At 43.3% G+C, this 19,033-nt stretch overlaps 1 protein-coding gene across 2 annotated transcripts in view; it reads right to left on the bottom strand.

Moving 5' to 3' along the window:
* Nucleotides 1–19,033, bottom strand: part of Duox (dual oxidase) — a 489,286-nt gene that overhangs the window by 314,308 nt on the left and 155,945 nt on the right. The window contains exon 1 of one of the 2 annotated variants that reach the window (XM_071669734.1): nucleotides 1,539–1,723. The exons of the other annotated variant lie outside the window; for it this stretch is intronic. Within the exon in view, the coding sequence (XP_071525835.1) occupies nucleotides 1,539–1,626 (88 nt within the window). The 5' untranslated portion in view covers nucleotides 1,627–1,723. Of the gene's footprint in view, nucleotides 1–1,538; nucleotides 1,724–19,033 lie in introns of those variants that run through there. 2 annotated transcript variants of the gene reach the window in all.

Raw genomic sequence — 19,033 nt, 5'->3', positions numbered from 1 at the left:
AGGCAGAAAAGTTGGGTGAACTGAAGGCCACATATGATCTGGACTTCAAGCACCACTTTCATTCATTCGAGGAACCTAACCTAACCAAAGGTCAAACGAGAAAGTTGGCCGATGGACAAAAACTAAACAAACGCACGTCGTACATCACGGGACCTAGTCTGACAAACCAAGACTTTCAAAAAAGGCAACGACTACCGCCACAACAAGTGATAATCTGTGTGAGAATTGCCACAGTGGGGCTGGAGGACTGGGATGTAACGGGGGAATATCTGGCACCAGCTGCCCATAGCCAACACCGCGAGCCACACATCTCGCCAACACCACTCACAAGCCAGAGTCTTGAACATACTGACCCAAAAGGATAGATGTCGGTAACTATCTATCAACTGAGGATACCTGCATCAATGTGTGTAACCCAACCCACCTCTATGTGAACCACCCGCAAGGACCGGGGAGGTTCGAAGCCCAGTTATAACAGAAGGCAAAGCATGATCAGTGACAGGATCTGTGCATAGCCCTAAAACACACACACACACACACACACACAGAAAAAGTCAGCACTTATCGACCCATTGTGGCGATTATGAATACATTCCAGTAATTAAAACAAGACAAAACCTCAGGGGGAAAAAATGTAATTTATAAGGCAAAACTCCAGCTTCCAAACTACATCATCATCATCTGATGCTCAATATAAACACTCAGGTTTACAGTGTGAGTAGAATTACCCCAAGTTGGTGGCCGCCTCCTACTGGCCTGGTCACCATATACCCTCACTATCCTCTCATTTTCATTACCTTCAACTCTCGTAAAACTGCATCTGATCAATCTCATTACCTGAACATGAAGCTAAAACTTTCATACATCGAGAACCAAATCTGAAGCAATGTACAAAATGTATAACAATGATAAAAAAAAAAAAATATCGGTTTCCTCGTTCACCAATGTATATCCAAATGAAATATTATGACACAGTACAATCATATATGGAGGCTACGTGAATCACTTCCGATCATTCACTTCAAGTACATTAATCCGTCTGTCGCAACGCCGAAATCTAGACTAAGGTTAGAGTAACAATATCACCAAAACACTTTAAAACTGCTGGTCAAACAACATACAACTCACACCGATGTTGTACTGGTTGTGAATTTCAAGAAACCAAATCTATCTATGCGACTACCCAGACGATAGATCTTGTCATTGTCATCCATATTTACTATGTAGGTGTTAATGGTCCAGTATCGTGTGTGGAGCATCCAACATGAGAGATCCTCGTAGTAGTTGCGTCATTGGCCACCTACTAACGTTTCGGGTAGGCTCATGGCACAATGGCGCGTTGAAATCTCCCCAGCAGAGGACTGCCTCATAAATTCGTGTAGCGAGTACTGTAACTGTACTCACTTCAGCTTCCCGGTGGTGCAGCTGATAACATGAAACACAGGCGAGCGTACCAGATGTCTCGAGACTGGAGAGCTCTGGTTTAACCTACTTATGTCACACAGGAGAGACTGAATTTAAAACTATTTCCAACTCACCTTCGTCACCAGTAGCAGCACAGCCGTCCAGTAGACACACACCAAGAAGTATCCACCTTAGGCAGTTCATTATGATAATGTGCCCCATGGCCACTCGGGCCAAGTTCTTTGGAAGATAAAATAGATCTAAGAGAGCGCGGCGCAACACCACCACCCACAAGAGTCAGACCAACACTGGCCCGCGAGGAAATCGTTGATGTCAACACCAACACAGCTGACTCAAGCTCCGCCCCCCCACCTGCGCGTCACCCTTTCTAATACCGCGCTCACAACCCGATCATTTTGTCCTATTATTTAACTAATGAAGTTTTATCTGATATTTCTGGAAGGGGAGAACGCATGTGCTGCTAATTACAATCAAGAATGAGTTATTTACACATTCTGGATGTTGGCTGTGTCCGACTTAACCCATGAAGACCCCAAGTGTCCGTCCCTGATAGGTAACTCCACCAGGGATTCCCTCCCTGTGCAAATATTTCACAAGCATACGTCCAGCAGTTCACAACACACTAGAAAAAGAAGTTTCCCTTCTTGTTTCTTGCCACCGTCTTGGCCATAAAGATTAAGGTATACAGAGTCTGACTATTTCTATGTGAGTGTGTGCCTGACGTTGTAGTGTTGATGTGGCACACTGATGTGGCAAAGATATGACGAGGCAAGAAACAGTCATTGTCTTAAACACCATCAAACGGGCGATATTGTTCCAGGATGATGAAATAAGAGAATGACAAATATTATGTTTACAGGAACAGTGAAGCTGTTGTCGTATCGGCCACATAAGACCCAATTATCCCTGACTGTTATGTGCCAGTCACCGCAACAAGGAAATATACCGCCTCACAAAGACCATTGTCTTGATCCACTATGAACTGGAATTGGTTTGTTTGTTTCTCTCGTGAACCATACATGTGGACGGACTTCCAGATGAACCTGAACACCTGAAGAAGACACTTCAACATTTTTTTGGGCCGGCTACGTTGACGGCCTTAATGAGCCAGGTAAGTGATCGACCCAACCAACCCAGCGGTTGACAGTCAGGTCTTACCTCCACCACAACACTTCATCACCATCATCATCACAACCTTGGCTGAACAAGGACATTAATACATCCCGTGTCTTGTTCATGTCTTAAGAAAAGCGTGTTGTACCGCCATGGGAGTAGAGTGTCGTCAAAGAATTTCTCATTCCAAGGAGTCGGCATTTCTCTGCTGCTGGAAGTAGCGCTGCCTTGGGCTGCAAGTCTTTATATATATATATATATATATATATATATATATATATATATATATATATATATATATATATATATATATATATATATATATATATTCATTTATTTATTTTATTTTGCTTTATCGCTGTCTCCCGCGTTAGCCAGGTAGCGCAAGGAAACAGACGAAAGAATGGCCAAAACCACCCACATACACATGTATATACATACACGTCCACACACGCTAATATACATACCTATACATCTCAACGTATACATATATATACACACACAGACATATACATATATACACATGTACATTACTCATACTGTCTGCCTTTATTCATTCCCATCGTCACCTCGCCACACATGCAAATGAGTGGGAGATGTATAGAAGAAAGAGGCAGGAGGTCAAGAGAAAGGTGCAAGAGGTAAAAAAAAGAGGGCAAATTAGAGTTGGGGTGAGAGAGTATCACTAAATTTTAGGGAGAATAAAAAGATGTTTTGGAAGGAGGTAAATAAAGTGCGTAAGACAAGGGAACAAATGGGAATTTCAGTGAAGTGGGCTAATGGGGAGGTGATAACAAGTAGTGGTGATGTGAGAAGGAAATGGAATGAGTATTTTGAAGGTTTGTTGAATGTGTTTGATGATAGAGTGGCAGATATAGGGTGTTTTGGTCGAGGTGGTGTGCAAAGTGAGAGGGTTAGGGAAAATGATTTGGTAAACAAAGAGGTAGTAAAAGCTTTGCGGAAGATGAAAGCCGGCAAGGCAGCGGGTTTGGATGGTATTGCAGTGGAATTTATAAAAAAAAAAAAAAGGGGGTGACTGTATTGTTGACTGGTTGGTAAGGTTATTTAACGTATGCATGATTCATGGTGAGGTGCCTGAGGATTGGCGGAATGCTTGCATAGTGCCATTGTACAAAGGCAAAGGGGATAAGAGTGAGTGCTCAAATTACAGAGGTGTAAGTTTGTTGAGTATTCCTGGGAAATCATATGGGAGGGTATTGATTGAGAGGGTGAAGGCATGTACAGAGCATCAGATTGGGGAAGAGCAGTGTGGTTTCAGAAGTGGTAGAGGATGTGTGGATCAGGTGTTTGCTTTGAAGAATGTATGTGAGAAATACTTAGAAAAGCAAATGGATTTGTATGTAGCATTTATGGATCTGGAGAAGGCATATGATAGAGTTGATAGAGATGCTCTGTGGAAGGTATTAAGAATATATAGTGTGGGAGGCAAATTGTTAGAAGCAGTGAAAAGTTTTTATCGAAGATGTAAGGCATGTGTACGTGTAGGAAGAAAGGAAAGTGATTGGTTCTCAGTGGATGTAGGTTTGCGGCAGGGGTGTGTGATGTCTCCATGGTTGTTTAATTTGTTTATGGATGGGGTTGTTAGGGAGGTGAATGCAAGAGTTTTGGATATATATATATATATATATATATATATATATAAAACGGTTTACTGGATTGAGGGAGCCATTCGGCTAACACTATGGATAAAACCAGTGGCAGGTATACAGGGATGTTCATACAGTAGACAGTATGGTGTCAACATGAACCATCTGGTTGAACACGGTGATGAACAGTTACACTATCACTGCAGTTAACATACTACATACTTGTGTGTGTGTGTGTGTGTGTGTGTGTGGGTGGGTGGGTGGATGAGGGAAATATCAAGTGATGACACCATATAAAAACAACAGGAATGAGGGAAAACATATTTCTCTCCCCGGTTAAATTTACCTTCATGCCGGTAACAGGAGAATGAAGTTTGGGTAATTCCCCCACCACCTAAATGCCGACCGAGAGATTCCCCATTATATTTTTTGTCCCTCGTTCAGATGTGCAGCAACCTGTGAGGAACTCGATCGTGAGCGAAGCTAAACGAAGTATTGTGACACGGCAGGACGTCCCTAGGCTCCCAAAGTGGCATCGCTGGTCGTGAAACAGTAACAGAGATACACGTATAAGGTTGGCGACCCTGGGGGAATTACCAACCTCCACCAACACAAGTGGCAACACTGGCCACTCACCATTAGCTCATTATCAATCGTCTCACGACCCACACGAGACCAATTAAAGTGACCTTAACGACAGCGACCTTAACAATCCTTCTACTTTGCTACATCAACCGTGTCTACTTCTCAAGGTAATAACAAGCATCGTGGGCTGGTGATGGTCCACTTCCCGTAGCTCAAACTACTGTTAACAACCGTTATCTGCTCGACCCAGGCCAGATATGATACGCGGCGCTGGATGGCGTCTGTAACGTGTATAACGAACAGTTGAGAACTATCCATTTTTAAGGCTATTTCTATTCTTAATCTTCTGTCCTCACTTGCAACATAAATTCAGACGAAAACGGGTTTCATTTTGTTTTTATGTGTCGTTATCCGTCGGTGTGTTGTGTGTTGAGATGAAACACATGATAACGTCGCTGGTGTGGCCAGCTTGGCCGGGGCTGGCAGGCGGAGATGGGGCGAGGGACTGAACTGGGTACGACCGGTGGTTCAGGGGCGGGACCGGGGCCCTGAACCAGGGACGAGGGCTGGGCTGGGGGGGTAGCAGAGGGCTGGGCTGGGGGGTAGCAGAGGGCTGGGCTGGGGGTAGCAGAGGGCTGGGCTGGGGGGTAGCAGAGGGCTGGGCTGGGGGGGTAGCAGAGGGCTGGGCTGGGCCAGGACAGCACCTGCGCAGATGTGCTGAGTCATCATCAAACGACGAGGACGTATGTGGACGCGGTGGGTGGGGGGGGGGGGGGAGATCTGTGCGTTCCGACCACAAAAGCGGACTCAGTGTTGATGTTGGTGACGCTCATGTGGAGTGGGACGATGTTGGTGTCCACATAAGCGGGAGGAAGCCGTCCACATGAGCGGGAGGAAGCCTTCCACATGAGCGGGAGGAAGCCGTCCACATGAGCGGGAGGAAGCCGTCCACATGAGCGGGAGGAAGCCGTCCACATGAGCGGGAGGAAGCCGTCCACATGAGCGGGAGGAAGCCGTCCACATGAGCGGGAGGAAGCCTTCCTTAACCTGCTCCACAAACTGTGGTCACTATCATTACGAGGCTGACCTAACACATGGTGGTCAGGCGAAGATAAGCAGTGACCTGCTTCCTCATGGTTCACTGCATGACTCCAGCCGGTTCAGAACCATCGGGCGAACCCGACAGCGAACCCTGAAGGTAATGCTTACAGAAAACGTGTTCCACCCTTGACCCGGGGGCTGGGGAACCCCCCCCCCCCCATCACCCCCAGGGCAAGAGCGAGGGCCACTATCTATCATCTTATCATTATCTCAAGATTCTACAGAGACTCTTAATTCTTCTTGCTAAAGTGAAACAAAACGTAGATTCCAGTTTCACTGTATACTGCAGGCATTCAGTTTCATTGAACACTTAAGCATTGTTTCATTGTGCATCTAAGCATTGTTTCATTGTATATACTAAGCATTATCTCATTGTATACTTATTGTACACTTAAGCATTGTTTCATTGTGCATTTAAGCATTGTTTCATTGTATATACTAAGCATTGTTTCATTGTATACTTAAAGTGTCACTGTATATTCAAGCATTGTTTCATTGTATACTCTAAGCATTCCGTTTCATTGTATACTGCAAGCATTTAGTTTCATTGTATACTTAAGCATTTAGTTTCATTGTATACTCTAAGTATTGTTTCAATGTATACTTAAGCATTCAGTTTCATTGTATACATAAGCATTCAGTTTCACTGTATACTCCAAAAATTAAGTTCCATTGTACACTGTAAGCATTGTTTCATTGTATAATTAACGATTCATTTTCATTGTATACTGTAAGCATTCAATTTCAGTATATACATAAGCATTAAGTTTCACTGTATACTTAAATAGTCTGTTTTATTGTATACTTAAGCATTCAGTTTTGTAGTATACTGCAGGCATTGTTTCATTGTATAATGTAAGCATTCAGTTTCATTGTATACTGCAGGCATTCAGTTTCACTGTATACTGTAAGCATTCAGTTTCATTTTATACTGCAGACATTGTTTCATTTTATACTCAAGCATTGTCTCACTGTATACTGCAGGCCTTCAGTTTCACTGTATAACACAAGCATAGTTTCATTGTATACTACAGGCATTCAGTTTCATTGTATACTACAGGCATTCGGTTTCATTGTATACCGCAAGCATTTGTTTCATTGTATACTGCAAGCATTTAGTTTCATTGTATACTGCAAGCATTTAGTTTCATTGTATACTGCAAGCATTTAGTTTCACTGTATACTGCAAGCATTTAGTTTCACTGTATACTGCAAGCATTTAGTTTCATTGTATAGTGCAAGCATTTAGTTTCATTGTATACTGCAAGCATTTAGTTTCATTGTATACTGCAAGCATTACTTTCATTGTATACTGCAAGCATTTAGTTTCATTGTATACTGCAAGCATTTAGTTTCACTGTATACTGCAAGCATTTAGTTTCATAGTATACTGCAAGCATTTAGTTTCACTGTATACTGCAAGCATTTAGTTTCACTGTATACTGCAAGCATTTAGTTTCATTGTATAGTGCAAGCATTTAGTTTCATTGTATACTGCAAGCATTTAGTTTCATTGTATACTGCAAGCATTTAGTTTCACTGTATACTGCAAGCATTTAGTTTCTCTGTATACAGCAAGCATTTAGGTTCATTGTATAGTGCAAGCATTTAGTTTCAATGTATACTGCAAGCATTTAGTTTCATTGTATAGTGCAAGCATTTAGTTTCATTGTATAGTGCAAGCATTTAGTTTCATTGTATACTGCAAGCATTTACTTTCATTGTATACTGCAAGCATTTAGTTTCATTGTATACTGCAAGCATTTAGTTTCATTGTACAATGTATACTTCTGAAATCGTGTCTTCATGACTATATATGATCTGTCATTTCTGAGTCGACTGAGCCTCGGCTGGAGGAAGGTGCATGACAGTAGGAGATAAATAAATGAATGACGCAAGGTGAACATTACCAGCCAACAACTTAAAGTTACCGCTCGTCCACCATCATGACACGTTCATATGTTATTACTGTCATCATACATGGCTCGGTTATGTAGTGTGGGATGATGATGATGATGATGATGATGATGATGATAATAATGATGATGATGAGAGTGAAAAGTGGAAAGTGAAGATGAACGAAGCTTGTTCGAAAGACTTGCAGTAGTGAGTTAAGGATCGGGAAGGGTTGGAATGAACGAAACAACAAAACTGAATGCCTGGAGTGTACAATTTAACAGTGCATGTAGCCTCACACTTACGTTATCATTAACACCTCCAGCCTCACACTTACGTTATCATTAACACCTCCAGCCTCACATTTACGTTATCATTAACACCTCCAGCCTCACATTTACGTTATCATTAACACTTCCAGCCTCACATTTACGTTATCATTAACACCTCCATCCTCACACTTACGTTATCATTAACACCTCCAGCCTCACATTTACGTTATCATTAACACCTCCATCCTCACACTAGCGCCACCATTAACACCTCCAGCCTCACATTTACGTTATCATTAACACCTCCAGCCTCACACTTACGTTATCATTAACACTTCCAGCCTCACACTTACGTTATCATTAACACCTCCAGCCTCACACTTACGTTATCATTAACACCTCCACCCTCACACTTACGTTATCATTAACACCTCCATCCTCACACTAGCGCCACCATTAACACCTCCAGCCTCACATTTACGTTATCATTAACACCTCCAGCCTCACACTTACGTTATCATTAACACCTCCATCCTCACACTAGCGCCACCATTAACACCTCCAGCCTCACACTAGCACCTGATGTGTATGATAAATAATGGGCGGGTTGTTCAGTGTGCAGGTGGGCTGTGCAAGTGTCACTTGCCTGTGCACACGCAGGCACCCACATACCAGTTTCGAGAGCATTTTCATACCCTTGAAAAAAACTTTTATGTTCTTAACAAACCACTAAGACACTCATCTCCCTCACGGGCGGAGAAAGCGAATGACGCTACGAATGTCTAGTTTAATTAAAAAATGAATAATATTGGCTGAGTGACCTTATGTGATGGTCATGACTGTGAATGAATGCAGCGCCCGACGGAGAAAAATGAAGGCATGAATGTAATGAATGCAGCGGCCGACGGAGGAAAACGAAAGCATGAAGGTGATAAGTGATGTGTGATCCAGAAGCTCAGACGTCAGTGAATCAATTATTCGAAGCTTGAAGTGGCGGTGGCCGAGCTGGGCCGCAGGGCGGTGGGTACGGAAATAGAAAACGGCAATTTAACCCGGGAGCCGAGCAGCAGCAGCAGCCCTCCTCCTCCTCCTCCTCCTCCGCTCCGCTCCGCCGCCATGACAACTGACCCGTAATTTAATAGTACTGTTGTCAGTCAGCCAGGACCTGAGGGAGGTAAGTAACTACAGGGTTTACGTGACCGCTAACGTCGTTACCAATGTGGACATAATAATGTCACCAGTGGGCCATTCTACCGGTCGCCGTCGAAGCCAGGGATGGGATGGGAAACAATAAGTGAAGTATAAGGCATCGAGTGACCAGCCAGTGTCGCAGTTACAAGATGTTGCAAACTTATTCCTCCCCAACATGATCCTCTGTCATGATGCCTCATGACACAGTTACCCAACATGATGCATTTACCCAACATGATGCAGTTACCCAATATGACGCAGATACCCAATTTGATGTGGTTACCCAACAAGACGCAATTACTCAACATGACGCAGTTACTCAATATGACGCAGTTATCCAATATGACGGTTACTCAACATGACGGAGTTATCCAACATGATGCGGTTACCCAATATGACGCAGATACCCAACTTGATGTGGTTACCCAACATGACGCAGTTACTCAACATGACGCAGTTATCCAACATGACGCAGTTACTCAACATGACGCAGTTATCCAACATGACGCAGTTATCCAACATGATGCGGTTACCCAATATGACGCATATCCAACATGATGTGGTTACCCAACATGACGCAGTTACTCAACATGACGCAGTTATCCAACATGACGCAGTTACTCAACATGACGCAGTTATCCAACATGACGCAGTTATCCAACATGATGCGGTTACCCAATATGACGCAGTTACTCAACATGACACAGTTATCCAACATGACGCAGTTACTCAACACGACGCAGTTACCCAACATGATGCGGTTACCCAACATGATGCAGTTACCCAACATGATGCGGTTACCCAACATGATGCGGTTACCCAACATGACGCAGTTACCCATGATACGGTTACCCAACATGACGCAGTTACCCAACATGATGCGGTTACCCAACTTGATGCGGTTACCCAACATGACGCAGTTACCCAACATAATACGGTTACCAACATGACGCAGTTACCCAACATGATGCGGTTACCCAACATGACGCAGTTACCCAACATGATGCGGTTACCCAACATGACGCAGTTACCCAACATGACGCAGTTACCCAACATGATGCGGTTACCCAACATGATGCGGTTACCCAACATGACGCAGTTGCCCTACATGATACGGTTACCGAACATGATGTGGTTACCCAACATGACGCAGTTACCTAACATGACGCAGTTACTCAACATGATGCGGTTACCCAACATGATGCAGTTGCCCAACATGACGCAGTTACCCAACATGATGCGGTTACCCAACATGATGCGGTTACCCAACATGACGCAGTTATCCAACATGATACGGTTACCCAGCATGATGCGGTTACCCAACATGACGCAGTTACCAAAATGGTGCGGTTACCCAACATGATGCGGTTACCCAACATGATGCGGTTACCCAACATGACGCAGTTACCCAACATGATACGGTTACCCAACATGATGCGGTTACCCAACATGACGCAGTTACCAACATGACGCAGTTACCCAACATGACGCAGTTACTGAACATGAGGCGGTTACCTAACATGACGCAGTTACCCAACATGATGCGGTTACCTAACATGACGCAGTTACCCAACATGATGAAGTTTATCCAACATGCCGCAGTTATCCAACACACGAAGAAGTAACTGGTTCCCAGCCACCATCCTAGGAGCGGTGCCAGGCTAGACCGGAGCAGCTGGGAGCGTGGCTGGGTGACGATGATTCCATCTTTATGTTTTCCTTCTAGAATGTCGAACGTCGAAGGTGAACTGCACCGAAGATGTGTTGACAGAAATCATCTGAACCCGTGGGTGAAAAATTCATGGCCGTAGATGACTTTGTTCGTATATATATATATATATATATATATATATATATATATATATATATATATATAAATATATATATATATATATATATATATTCTTTTTTTTTTTTTTGCTTTGTCGCTGTCTCCCGCGTGTGCGAGGTAGCGCAAGGAAACAGACGAAAGAAATGGCCCAACCCACCCCCATACACAAGTATATACATACGTCCACACACGCAAATATACATACCTACACAGCTTTCCATGGTTTACCCCAGACGCTTCACATGCTTTGATTCAATCCACTGACAGCACGTCAACCCCGGTATATCACATCGCTCCAATTCACTCTATTCCTTGCCCTCCTTTCACCCTCCTGCATGTTCAGGCCCCGATCACACAAAATCTTTTTCACTCCATCTTTCCACCTCCAATTTGGTCTCCCTCTTCTCCTCGTTCCCTCCACCTCCGACACATATATCCTCTTGGTCAATCTTTCCTCACTCATTCTCTCCATGTGCCCAAACCATTTCAAAACACCCTCTTCTGCTCTCTCAACCACGCTCTTTTTATTTCCACACATCTCTCTTACCCTTACGTTACTTACTCGATCAAACCACCTCACACCACACATTGTCCTCAAACATCTCATTTCCAGCACATCCATCCTCCTGCGCACAACTCTATCCATAGTCCACGCCTCGCAACCATACAACATTGTTGGAACCACTATTCCTTCAAACATACCCATTTTTGCTTTCCGAGATAATGTTCTCGACTTCCACACATTCTTCAAGGCTCCCAGAATTTTCGCCCCCTCCCCCACCCTATGATCCACTTCCGCTTCCATGGTTCCATCCGCTGCCAGATCCACTCCCAGATATCTAAAACACTTCACTTCCTCCAGTTTTTCTCCATTCAAACTCACCTCCCAATTGACTTGATCCTCAACCCTACTGTACCTAGGTTTGCGGCAGGGGTGTGTGATGTCTCCATGGTTGTTTAATTTGTTTATGGATGGGGTTGTTAGGGAGGTGAGTGCAAGAGTTTTGGAAAGAGGGGCAAGCATGAAGTCTGTTGGGGATGAGAGAGCTTGGGAAGTGAGTCAGTTGTTCGCTGATGATACAGCGCTGGTGGCTGATTCATGTGAGAAACTGCAGAAGCTGGTGACTGAGTTTGGTAAAGTGTGTGAAAGAAGAAAGTTAAGAGTATATATATATATATATATATATATATATATATATATATATATATATATATATATATATATATATATATATATATATATATATATATATATATATATATATATATATTATCTTTATTATACTTTGTCGCTGTCTCCCGCGTTAGCGAGGTAGCGCAAGGAAACAGACGAAAGAATGGCCCAACCCACCTACATACACATGTATATACATACACTTTCACACACGCACATATACATACCTATACATCTCAACGTATACATATATATACACACACAGACATATACATATATACACATGTACATAATTCATATTGTCTGCCCTTTATTCATTCCACACATGAAAATGGCAACCCCCTCCCGCCGCATGTGCGCGAGGTAGCGCTAGGAAAAGACAACATAGGCCACATTCGTTCACACTCAGTCTCTAGCTGTCATGTATAATACATCGAAACCACAGCTCCCTTTCCACATCCAGGCCCCACACACCTTTCCATGGTTTACCCCAAACGCTTCACATGCCCTGATTCAATCCACTTGACAGCACGTCGACCCCGATAAACCACATCCTTCCAATTCACTCTATTCCTTGCACGCCTTTCACCCTCTTGTATGTTCAGGCCCGATTCCTCCAAATCTTTTCCACTCCATCCTTCCACCTCCAATTTGGTCTCCCACTTCCCCCGTTCCCTAAACCTCTGACACATGTATCCTCTTTGTCAATCTCTCCTCACTCATTCTCTCCATGTGACCAAACAATTTCAATACACTCTCTTCTGCTCTCTCAACCACTAGCATTTTATTTCCACACATCTCTCTTACCCTTTCATTACTTACTCGATCAAATCACCTCACAATACATATTGTCTTCAAACATCTCATTTCCAACACATCCACCCTCCTCCGCACAACCCTAACTATAGCCCATGCCTCACAACCATAAAACATTGTTGGAACCACTATTCCTTCACACATACCCATTTTTGCTTTCCGAGATAACGTTCTCGCCTTCCACACATTCTTCAACGCTCCCAGAACCTTCGCCCCCTTCCCCACCCTGTGACTCACTTCCGCTTCCATGGTTCCATCCGCTGCCAAATCCACTCCCAGATATCTAAAACACTTCACTTCCTCTAGTTTTCCTCCATTCAAACTTACCTCCCAATTTACTTGTCCCGCAACCCACTGAACCTAATAACCTTGCTCATATTCACATTTACTCTCAGCTTTCTTCTTTCAGACTCTTTACCAAACTCAGTTACCAACTTCTGCAGTTTCTCACCCGAATCAGCCACAAGCGCTGTATCATCAGCGAGCAACAACTGACTCACTTCCTAAGCTCTCTCATCCACAACGGACTGCATACTTGCCCCTTTCTCCAAAACTCTTGCATTCACCTCCCTAACCACCCCATCCATAAACAAATTAAACAACCATAGAGACACCTCGCACCCCTGCCGCAAACCGACATTTTCTGGGAACCAATCACTTTCCTCTCTTCCTACTCGTACACATGCCTTACATCCTCGTTAAAAACTTTTCACTGCTTCAAGCAACTTCCCTCCCACACCATATAATCTTAATACCTTCCACATAGCATCTCTATCATATGTATTTTACGGACCCATAAATGCTACATACAAATCCATTTCTTTTTCTAAGTATTTCTCACATGCATTCTTCAAAGCAAACACCTGATCCACACATCCTCCACCACTTCTGAAACCACACTGCTTTTCCCCAATTTGATGCTCTGTACATGCCTTCACCCTCTCAATCAATACCTTCCCATATACTTTCCCAGGAATACTCATGAAACTTATACCTCTGTAATTTGGACACTCACCTTTATCCCCTTTGCCTTTGTGCAATGGCACTATGCATGCATTCCGCCAATCCTCAGGCATTTCACCATGAACCATACATACACTGAATATCTTTACCAACCAGTCAACAACACAGTTATCCCCTTTTTTAATGAATTCAAACCCGCCGCGTTGCCAGCTTTCATCTTCCGCAAAAGTTTTCACTGCCTCTTCTCTGTTTACCAAACCATTCTCCCTGACCCTCTCACTTCGCATACCACCTCGATCAAAACACCCTACATGTGCCACTCTATCACAAAACACATTCAACAAACCTTCAAATTATTCACTCCATCTCCCCATTAGCCCCCTTCAGATTAGAAAAGGTACTGAGTAGTGGATGAGGAAGTAAGATTGTTAGTGAAAGAGAAGAGAAAGGAGTTTGGACGATTTTTGCAAGGAAATAGTGCGAATGACTGGGAGATGTATAAAAGAACATACATACATATCAACATATACACATTTGGACGATTTTTGCAAGGAAATAGTGCGAATGACTGGGAGATGTATAAAAGAACATACATACATATCAACATATACACATTTACCTACATTTACATACACAAGTGTATACATATATACACATGTACATATACTTGCTTGCCTTCATCCATTCCTGGCGCTACCCCGCCCCACAGGAAACAGCATCGCTACCCCCTGCTTCAGTTAGGTAGCGCCAAGAAATCAGACAAAAATGGCCACATTAAAGTATGGTCGAGGCGTGACACACGGCGGACAATGCAGTAGTGGCTCCCTCAGTGCTGAAAGTGTGGCCCAGCCATGTCGGTCTTGGCCAGGGTCATGGCTGCTGTCTGGTCTGTGTAAATGAGACTGTTTCATGAAGTGCTTCACGATCATAGTCTACGTCCAGCTGCTTCATGACGGGTGATGACAACATGATGACCTGGGGATAAAAGTGCAGGCATGAGAGTGGTGGTGACCAGCAGGTGGGATGGTATGATCCCCCAGCCCGAGGGGTGGCATGATAAGGCGTTGACTCGTGTATAAGATGTACTGGAACAGATTGTGAATGAGGAAATTAGTATGATCTCCTGTTAGGAAAATCGAGACTAGCAGAATGAATACAGTTGCGTGGAGTGTAAACAGTGAACGCTGCAGGACCACAGCCCAGGGTCAGGTGGTGGAGGTTATAGCTCTACAGGACACGGGCACACAGAGGAGCATGGTTGCCTGATGTAATGACGTGATAGTCATCAGTATTTTGGTCTTCCAGTTAACAGAACATGTAATACTAGACGTCTTGTAACATAGGAAAGATGTACCAGTGGGACTGGTAACAGCGGGAAAGCACAATGAGACAGAATGTTTCTGTGTCTATGTTCAAGCTACGACTATACATATTGTTTATATCTATGTACATCTGCAAAGTCTAGATATTGATGATATGCCATAGTGTTCACTGACTAATGCCTGTGTCTTGGGTGATGACAGTGATGCAAGACATGAAGTTCTGGGGACTGTAGGACCCAGCAATACTAACGGTAGAAGATGGTTACATTAATTCTAAGGGAAATTGATGATGGTGTTAGAATACTGGGTAATGATGTGGCTGTAGACCCGTATACGTGGAGGGAGATTCGACTCTGAGGTGGAGTGAGGGCGAGGACCGAGATAGTTGGGGACGTGCTCAGTGATCACTCTGCTTGACGAGTCATTGTACTTTGTCAATAAAATACAGGAAATTACTGAGCGTCAGAGATACTGCTGCTTGATTGATGACACAAAGGAGGAATTGACCGTTACTGTACAGAACTGGTATACAGGCTATGAGCCAAGAAATATAGGTAGCTTTTTTGATAATTTATGACACACTGATTCTGCGCTGACGACCAAAAATTGTAGGTATAAAGGAGAAATGAATAATGGGAAACATAATGTGTACTTTAAAGACAAGTTAGTACAGGCTTGGAGGAAATTACTTACAAGACGCATAAAGATTGGAGCACAAATCCTAATGATAATGAAATCAAGGAAGCGCTGAAAGAGTTTGCTATAACGTGCACTCAGGTAAAGCAGAGAGCAAGGAATAAGTACTGGACAGACCTTGTATGGAGAACTGGTAAACATAAGAGAATGAGTGACATCTGGAGGGACGTAGATAAAGTACGAGGTGTTGGTAGCAGGGGGGGGGGGTCAACACCCACGCTGAACCACAAGCCAAGACCAATCAACATGTTCATGAACCACAAGCCAGGACCAATCAACATGTTCATGAACCACAAGCCAAGACCAATCAACATGTTCATGAACCACAAGCCAGGACCAATCAACATGTTCATGAACCACAAGCCAAGACCAATCAACATGTTCATGAACCACAAGTCAGGACCAATCAACATGTTCATGAACCACAAGTCAGGACCAATCAACATGTTCATGAACCACAAGCCAGGACCAATCAACATGTTCATGAACCACAAGCCAGGACCAATCAACATGTTCATGAACCACAAGCCAGGACCAATCAACATGTTCATGAACCACAAGCCAGGACCAATCAACATGTTCATGAACCACAAGCCAGGACCAATCAACATGTTCATGAACCACAAGCCAGGACCAATCAACATGTTCATGAACCACAAGCCAGGACTAATCAACATGTTCATGAACCACAAGCCAGGACCAATCAACATGTTCATGAACCACAAGCCAGGACTAATCAACATGTTCATGAACCACAAGCCAGGACCAATCAACATGTTCATGAACCACAAGCCAGGACCAATCAACATGTTCATGAACCACAAGCCAGGACCAATCAACATGTTCATGAACCACAAGCCAGGACCAATCGACATGTTCATGAACCACAAGCCAGGACCAATCAACATGTTCATGAACCACAAGCCAGGACTAATCAACATGTTCATGAACCACAAGCCAGGACCAATCAACATGTTCATGAACCACAAGCCAGGACCAATCAACATGTTCATGAACCACAAGCCAGGACCAATCAACATGTTCATGAACCACAAGCCAGGACCAATCAACATGTTCATGAACCACAAGCCAGGACCAATCAACATGTTCATGAACCACAAGCCAGGACCAATCAACATGTTCATGAATAGGCTGAAGCGGCCAATTTAGCAGAGTTACCACCTGTAGTGGTGCACGGATCATTACAAAGTAAAATTAAGCTTAGGAGAGAAGTAGTAGTGAGTCAGTGCACGCTGGAAGATCATGATACACGTGTACTAATAACGAGAGGCGAATTAATATTGTATGCGATTATGATGGGGAAATCTACTGCACCAGGGGAGGAGGGAGGAACATATGACACTATTAACTGTATAACTATCATTAGTGAGGGGGTTCCTTCTAGACTTACTCAATATGTCATACAATGAAGGTTGCATTCCACTCCAGTGGGGAAAATAAAGCTGTAATCGTACCAATACCTCACAATGTAATGGAGATTGTCGACCAATATACCTAACCTCTTGCTACAGTCAAATGACGGAGAGAATAATATTGAGCAAAGTGTTGTATAAAGTGGAACATGTTTTATCGTCCATTTTACATGGGTTTATGTGAGGGGAAAGCACTGCTGATTGTGTCATGAAGAGTTTGAGTAATAGCGAGGTTGAACATTGGTCGATTGAAAAGGGGAATTTGACAGAGCAAATATAGAAGTTTTATTTGAAGAACTTGTTGACTTGGGTATTCCCGGGAAGTTGCTGAAATCAATTGACGTTTATTTAAGTAACAGAAAGGCTGGAGTTTGGTATCAAGGTTTGGGATTCAGAAGAAAGAGACATGGAGTTGGAAACTCCACAGGGAGGTGTCCTTAACCCTACTCTTTGTAATATACTGATGAACATAACAGCTCGGTATGAATTTCCCGGAGATACTGTTACAATGTAAAGATATGAGTAACATGAAACACACTTTAGAGGTTAGAGCAGACTTTGCTGGAGAATGAGTATTGTAATTCATGATTCGATAACCAAGTGTCAAGTTAAGAATTTGGAAGAGTGGGATTTATTCTTGAATGGAATGAGCTTAGAAAAAAATGACGTGTATGAACATCTTGGCATGAACACTGGGTAGACAGGGAGCAGCAGTAGGGTACGGGAGATATAGTGTCTGGAGACTGCAAGCAAAAGGGCGTTTAATACCACAGAGAGCTTTAGCATGGGCATCCCAGTTGTAAGGATGGTGTACATCAGCACAGTACGATCAGTTATTGACTATGCAACACCTGTTCTCATTACGTATAATAAGAAGGATACTCACAAAATTGAAGTCATATAAAATGAGGCCATGAGAGTAGTGTTAGGTTGTCAAGGACACACTAAACTACAGATCATGAGAATGGAATTACCTTTATCAAGTATTCAACATAGGATAAAGGAACTTGAGTGTAGCTGCTGCTCCCAGATCCATCATGAAGAATGCAGATGATAAACTGTCTGGTGCAGTGATGTATCTGATTGAAAGAAGAAATCTTAGTAATGTGTCCAAGTTCGCAATGACTTTGTATGATGTTATGAGGGAGTGGATAAACATTGTGTTTCCTCATCAACTTACATGAGGTCTAGACCATGGCAAGAAGGAGGCATCACAGTGGATATCTCACAGCTGGAGTGGAGAAAACCTGATTGCCATCCAAGTCGTCTACGGAATGTTTATTTTAGACAAACTATTCAGCTTCCCCAGACGTAATTGTGTACATATATACTGTGATGGATCAGTCTAGCATAATGGCCGAGCGGGATGTGGGGTTGTCATAAAGGAATTTCTTACTAATTGGCAGATGAAACAATTAGTAACTCAAGGATTAGTGGTAACACCTCATCCACCCTGGCTGAGTAACATGCAGGCTGTGAGGGTCTTCAGATTGCTATAGAGAAATGTAGAGACGCGTACTTCTGTGTGGACAGTAGGAGTGCACTGATGGCCTTGCAGAGTAAGTAGCCAGGTAACTACCATGTTGTTAACATTTGTCAACGTCTGGT

This window comes from Panulirus ornatus, chromosome 14 (genome assembly GCF_036320965.1).
Source record: "Panulirus ornatus isolate Po-2019 chromosome 14, ASM3632096v1, whole genome shotgun sequence".
Taxonomy (NCBI): Eukaryota; Metazoa; Arthropoda; class Malacostraca; order Decapoda; family Palinuridae; genus Panulirus; species Panulirus ornatus.
This window is presented reverse-complemented; position numbering and strand designations above follow the sequence as displayed.